At 40.2% G+C, this 7,220-nt stretch overlaps 1 protein-coding gene across 2 annotated transcripts in view; it reads left to right on the forward strand.

Moving 5' to 3' along the window:
- The window catches only part of galnt2 (UDP-N-acetyl-alpha-D-galactosamine:polypeptide N-acetylgalactosaminyltransferase 2), a 92,362-nt gene extending 88,295 nt beyond the window's left edge, over nucleotides 1–4,067 (forward strand). Inside the window, exons 14-16 of one of the 2 annotated variants that reach the window (XM_024388146.2) lie at nucleotides 32–176; nucleotides 593–712; nucleotides 1,023–4,067. In XM_024388146.2, the coding sequence (XP_024243914.1) occupies nucleotides 32–176; nucleotides 593–712; nucleotides 1,023–1,178 (421 nt within the window). In that variant the 3' untranslated portion in view covers nucleotides 1,179–4,067. The remainder of the gene's footprint in view (nucleotides 1–31; nucleotides 177–592; nucleotides 713–1,022) is intronic. The other variant, XM_024388147.2, reaches the window with a different exon arrangement.
- Nucleotides 4,068–7,220: the final 3,153 nt, after the last annotated feature.

Consider the following 7,220-nt stretch of genomic DNA (forward strand, 5'->3'; position numbering starts at 1 on the left):
CTTCACTTGTGCTGTGTGTCTGGCCCTTCAGGGTCCCTGACCATCAGGACATTGCCTTCGGCGCTCTGCAGCAGGGAGGTAACTGCTTAGACACGCTGGGACACTTTGCAGATGGAGTGGTGGGGGTCTACGAATGCCACAACGCTGGGGGAAATCAGGTATCATTCAGGGCTCAGGTACTGCTCAGATCCATTACACATAACCAAGCTGTGCACTGGGCTGGGTAACACAATGAGGTGGGTTTACTTTATAAATAAATTACTGCCGCAGAGGGTCACAGTGCACATGTCAAAGAGTTGGTACTGTACTGGACAGTCAACTAATGCTTTGATTGGGTGTCTCCGATTCATACTGATTAAATGCATTTTGATGTCCCACTTACCACAACATATTGATCATATACTAAGCTGGAGGAGGGGATTCTGGGAGTCCAGCCACTGTTGGTGTAAATATGTGTGATTTTCAACATACAACATCACATATTCACACTTGACAAAGACAAATGCTTTAGAAGTGGATCTGTATAATAATTCAGGAGTACCTAAACTGTGCCAATGTAGCAAATTCACTGTGTCCCACTCTTTGTCCACAGGAATGGGCGCTGACCAAGGACAAGTCAGTAAAGCACATGGACCTTTGTCTGACGGTGGTAGACCGCACCGCAGGCTCACAAATCAAGCTGCAGGGCTGCAGGGAAAACGACAGCAGACAGGTGAGCGAGCTGAGCACCACGGATCAGATCGATCAAAAAGTAGTAGTAGTAAATTAATGTGACTAACCGCAGTCTGGCAGTTAGCATGGCAATAGAACATTCATTTAGTTTTGCCATGGAATGTGGATTATGATGGATTGGGATGATCCCTTTTGATATGCACTGTAGATAATTCACCATAAACTCACTGTCAATTGAAACCATTAGTGATTATAGTACTCACAGTACATACAAACCTGTGACTGATGTCACCCTTGTTTCCCCCATGTCCCAACCTCCCCCTTCCTGTCCCCACCTCGTGTGTCTCCAGAAATGGGAGCAGATTGAGAGCAACTCTAAGTTGCGGCATGTGGGTAGCAACCTGTGCCTGGACAGCCACAGTGCACGCACTGGGGGGCTGACAGTGGAGGTGTGCAGCCCCAACCTCAACCAGCAGTGGAAGTTCACTCTCAACCTCCAACTCTAGAGAGAGACAGTGTCCCCACCACCACCTCCTCCACCACCACCTCCTGCTCTCCTCCCCGGAGCCACATAGACTAGAGCCACCCAGCAACAACTACGGACAGATGGACGGACAGACGGAGGCCCCCAGAGGGGCCACAACACACAGAGGGAAGGATATGAAACTACAGACCAAGTGGGATGATGATGCTTTCCATTCAACTATATACCTCAGTGTTTCATCTTTAGTCCTGCTCTTTGGAAAGTGAATGTTATTTTTCTTAATGCAGGTGAAATGGAATTAACTTTCTGGAAGGTTTTTTTAACGTGTTCTTTTAAAATTTCTCTTTCCACTGAAGTTCACTGCGTTTCTGAAATGGATGCGACTTATTTTGTTGTCCTCTTCCCTCTCTCAAGTAATCTATCTTTGTTGAATGTAAAAGACGTATTCCACAGAGGTTCCCTGACTAGACCGAGACGGCCCAGGAAGAAAGCTGATAGTTTTGGTATGGTTTCAGTTGGGTTTGGCCCCTTAAAGGTCCTGCTGGTAGAAGGGAAAGGACTCTACGCACTGTTCATTCACTGAAACACTCTCTACTGATTGGTGGGCTGTTCTGACAGAGTGAACAGTAAAGAGATGGAGAGAACAAAATCAGTTTTTTTCTTCTACAATTATACAGAATTTTCATCCTGCTCCTGTCACACGTGTTGTAAAAAGGTGCGTCGTCTGATCAGAAGGGTGCTCTTCGCGGGTCTCTCATGGATACTTTTGGGGCCAGGAGTTGTCGAGGGTGTGGATGTATCGCTGCTGGGTCATCAGATTGTAGCACTTGTTGCTACGACTCTTCATTCTTTTTCCCATCACAATTGGATGGAAAACATTTTTTTTTTTTCATTCATGTATTTTTTTCTTTGCAAAAGCAGTAGTGTCCCAAGTTTATTGATTCATTTGTAACAGACATTTAATAATTTTTTGTTCAATTATACTGTAGAATAATCAACTAAGTTACACAGTAAATTGAACTGATATTTCTTTATACTCGTTGCTTGACTGTGCTCTTGTGAGTAAACACGTATCTACTTACTGTATCGATTTTTTCCCCTTCTCCCTTTTCAGTGTTCGTGTTACCATGGTAACAACCTCATACAAATTAGTAAAGAGTTTATTACAGGGTAATGTTGGAACCATCATTTCCATTCTTAGAAGTGTTCTTGAAATGTTCTCACACACAGTGTATGTATACATTGGAGTCCTTATTGTCACTATTTGTGATTTGCCATTTTAGAAAAGTACACTTCATCTGAGGTAAGCGACAAAGACAGCATTTACATGGGAGGGCCTTGTGTTGCATGTTGTACCAATACTTGAGCGTCTTTTTTTTCTGTCCTTTTGTTTGTCTCGACATTGCACGCATGCTTTGTGAATGATGTCTTTGCCTTTTTTGATATCCATCATACTGTAAAGGGGAATGTGTTTTTGTGCGCTAGTGAACAGGTTTCTTAAAGGAGGGCAGGTCATTCGGCTATAGTTAACTGGACTTAAGGGAGAAAAGCAATAAGATGTTCTTATTTCAGTATCATTGTTGTGCATTTAGCTCGCATCTGCTTCGGGTGTATTCTGATTGGGTTAATACATTAGCTTGTGATTTATGTGGTACTTTAAACGTTACTGTTCGTTTCTGAGGGGCAGCAGAACCCACCGCTAATGTGATGGCCAAAGGAGCCTATAACGACTTACGAAAGCAAAGATTCATCCATTGACATGGCATTGTTTGTCTCGGTTGGGATGCCCCCAATTTCAATAGATTAATTTATTCTAGAATAGCAAATTACTAATTATTCAGTAATATTTGCTGTCTGTATTTTGTGAGCCCTCATTATATATATGCATATATCCCTTTGTTCTACACCATTCTGGTCAATCCTTCGTATACATAGGGAGACTCCAACCACCATCGGTATAGAAACAAGCATCACAACGACAAAACAGATGCAACAGCTCCCATCTCTAACTTGTGTGGAGGTATTGCATTTCAAAAATGCCAAAGAGATGAGGTATCCCACGGTAAGAGGTGTGGAGCAGGGGATAGAGGTAACATCCCATATTTTACCTGCAGTATCTGCAGTTCAGAGTGTGAGATCTGAGTGAGCAGGACTATGGGGTGTTGTAACCGCCCATGTGAGAGAGGTTTAGTAGGATTATGACAAGTTGCACATGGTATGAGCTGTCTGCCATCACATCACTGTTGAAATTGTAACAATTTCAGAGATCATGTCAATTGTAACAATTCAAATGTGAAAGTTCAGCTGGTTAGAGGGAGGCCTACAGTACTAAATGGGATTGCTTGTGTGAACATTGTCTACATGGTGGCAACGGTTGTTCAAGTATTGAATAAAGCCTTTTTAGTAAGACTTGTGTGAAAATGAAGTTTGCTGTTCACTTTAGGAATTACGGAGGGAAAAAAATCTTAGAATTACAGCCACATTTTAATTGGATGAAATGTTTACATAGCACAATGTGCCAAAGTTATTTACTTATTTGATTTGCATTGTCAATACAATTTGTGATTCAAGTTTAGGTGAGGGACGTGCATGGACTAAATGATGACTGAAACCAAATTATTGATCACAAGAAATTGTAATTTGGGATATTGAATACGGTTTGTTCCTCTATTTTCTGCTGTAGGAAAATTGGATTGATTCAAATCAGTGGCAAGGGAGGCAGCATGGAGGTAACATTTAAGTGTATATCTTTGTATATACAGTACGTTTGTCTATATACACATACTGTAAGCAACAGCAGTTACTAGTGAGTTGGTCTACTGTACAGCGCTTGTAATTCATTGTTTTATAGTTATGGCAAATTCAACTAAATGAGGAAAAATGATTAACTTAAATAAATGCATTTATATAAGAGGTGTGGACTTTCTTTGTTAAGTCTTCAAGGAATGCAAAATGAGAAAAAGCTTGGATTTTAATGATGGCTGTAACTAAACAATTCAAATCAGTTTTCCTGACCTGCATGCTCTCATTGCTATGCAGTCATTCTCAGGGAACAGAAAAGGCCTCTAACAAAGAGATCCGGTGTCTGATTTACAATCTGCCCATTCTGGACAGCATACTTGTTAAGTCGTGTGTGTGTGTGTGTGAGTGTGTGTGTGTGTACACACACACACACCTCTCTAGCTCTCCCGCGTGTGTGTGTAAAAAATAATGCCACTTAATGGATGTTTCGATTTCCGTGCAACGGGAGCTACAGTATAGATCAAATAGTTGTGTGTATGGAATTAAGGTCCAGCTCCTTGCATGAACATGGCCAGTGGGAACTAAAGGGTTTGTACTTAATGTGTAATGCTCATCACATCCCAGGGTAATGTAACAGACATTAGTTGATGACTCAGCAGCCTTAAACTGACCATCTGTCACCCACTACTACCTACAGCACAGCACATTAGACATGCACCTAGCCCACAGGGGGTGCTAGTGTGATATGCCCATATTGGTCACTATCTAAAAGTATAATTTAGAAGGTGTATAATGTTAAGGGAGCCTTTGTTAAGTGAACCTTTAAGGCCTACATAAACTCTTGACACTGGTGGTGTATAAAATCGTGAACATTTATTAGCAACATGGTGTAAACTCAGGTGGTATACATACGATTCACAAAGTCCATCAGGGTGGTGTACTGTTAACATGAAGATCACAGAGGGAAGGTTTACAATAGGCTACATACACACTCAATGAGGAGAAATAACAAACACGCACGATACAGCAATCACTTTTCCTCCACCAATGAAAAAAAAACAGGACAAGAAGCAGTTTCAACAACATTCCCAGAGCAGTCATACATTGCAGTTTGTGTGTTGTATAGAATTAATCCGATACGGTAGGAAGTTTGGTCCAGCTTACATGAGCTATTTACATATTATTAGTACAATGTCAAATACACCATTCTGGAACTAGATTTCATTTTACTAACTACCCTTAATATTAGTCTTTTCTACTGACCATTGATTGAGCACATATTTCAATATTATCTATCATTTTTTACAGTATTTTGATAGCACCTTATTGTATTTTTTATTAATAGCGAATAATGAAGCCCTGAGGTCGGCAAAGTTAATTTACTTGACTGTCTCAATCATACATCTTCAGGTCCCAACTTTAGACTTTCAATTGCCAGAGTGCACGATAGGCCTACAGAAGACATTTGTTATTTTCTTGCCACTGTCATTACACTTTAACATATTGTAATCTTCCACTGTGTTTTAGAATGGAAATTACTAACAAATGGTGTCCAAAATTTCTAGATTACATATTAAAATGTATTTCAGCAGTCTTGATCACTAATGCAGAGTGGAGGCTGTATTGAATGAAAAGCATTCACAAAACGTGTTGGCTTTTTACTAACTATAAAAGGACCCAATGGGCATTGGGCTGCCTGACTAGCCAACTTACTTGCATGCAGTCTGTTTGTCCACTAACGGTTACGGGTGGAGGCGGGTGCACGAGTGGTACCATGTTATTGGCGCTCTATATGCTTTATGGGTCTGAAAACAGTAAATAGGGAAAGGGGGATATCTAGTCAGTTGTATAACAATGCATTCAAAAGAAATGTGTCTTCCGCGTTTAACCCCTCTGGTGGGTGGGGGCTGTGCCATAATCGACATCCACGTCTTCGTCGCCCGGGGAACAGTGTGTTAACTGCCTTGCTCAGGCGCAGAACGACCTGTTTTTTTTTTTACCTTGTCAGCTCGGGGATTCGATCCGGCAACCTTTCAGTTATTGGCCCAACACTAATGGCTACCTGCCACCAAATACCAGAAGGAAAGAAGATGGCATGTGGCAATAGACTGAGTGGGCTGTCAATCAACTGACCTCAATGATTTTACAGAGCAATGGTAAATTAATATTGCCTCTTAGCTAGGGAATTACAGTGACATCAGATTGACACAAAGACATTCCAGGAAATGATAAATGGCCAATGATGATAAAAAAATTATATCTGGCCTCAGGATTTGGATATGGCTTGGCCGTTGATATAGTTTATGTCTGTTGTCTTTTCTAGTAGATTGCTTTAAAGAACCAAATGTTGTAAGGGTTGAACTATAAACCTAGTTATCTAATCCTGGAGTGAGAAAATAATTTCATGAACACAGATGCACTATACAGATGGTAAACTGTCTTTTGTTTTATCCATCTTGAATAAATTATATATTTTTTAGATATTCTCTGCAGAAGTCATCTGAAGTTGCCACATGATACTGGCATGAAATGCCTGGTAAGAAAAGGAGATTTTCTATGTAAAAGGCACTGAGAATATATCTAATACATGGCTGGGCAATAAAATAAATTGTCATTTTATCTTATTGTAAATTGTAGATCATACATTTTCAACCTGAGAATTTAAACTAAAGCAGTTCTGATTAAAACTGAATACAGGGGGAGGGGGATTAACAGCCCTCCATCTCTCCTGATTATAATTGGTTCATGAAATCACTCAGAGTAGCAATAACGGATCACCACACGAGTCATCTGCTCTCTACTTGGCCATGGTGGTATTAATAACATTAAATGTGGCCTAATAGACGTTGCTTAGTAACACTACACTTACAGAACATTTTAGAGCACATCCAAGGACTTCATGACTAAGATATACCGCAAACAGACAATTTAAAGAGATTATATATTTGATTTTGAAGTGTTTACTTTGAAAAGGTTGTTGACTATCATGCATACTTCTTGGTGTCTATCAATATCACAATTCAGAACAAAAGAGCATTGTTATTAGCATCATTAACATACTTATGGCATGTCAGAGAATCTTTCAGACAGTGATCAGTGCACAGAACTAGTGATCGCACACAAACAAACATACACAAGAACGACAATGTTTTTTTGGGGAAAAGGAAAAGGTGAAAAATCACAATCATGTGTCTTACCTAAAAGTGAAGAACCTGATAGAACTATAATCACTTGTACTGTCTAATAAGTACACAAAAACAAATGTACCTCAATAGCATATGCACATCATATTTTGGTAAATATTCAGTGTTTTTAGAATATA

The sequence above is a fragment of the Oncorhynchus tshawytscha genome, linkage group LG25 (assembly GCF_018296145.1).
Source record: "Oncorhynchus tshawytscha isolate Ot180627B linkage group LG25, Otsh_v2.0, whole genome shotgun sequence".
In the NCBI taxonomy this organism is placed as follows: domain Eukaryota; kingdom Metazoa; phylum Chordata; class Actinopteri; order Salmoniformes; family Salmonidae; genus Oncorhynchus; species Oncorhynchus tshawytscha.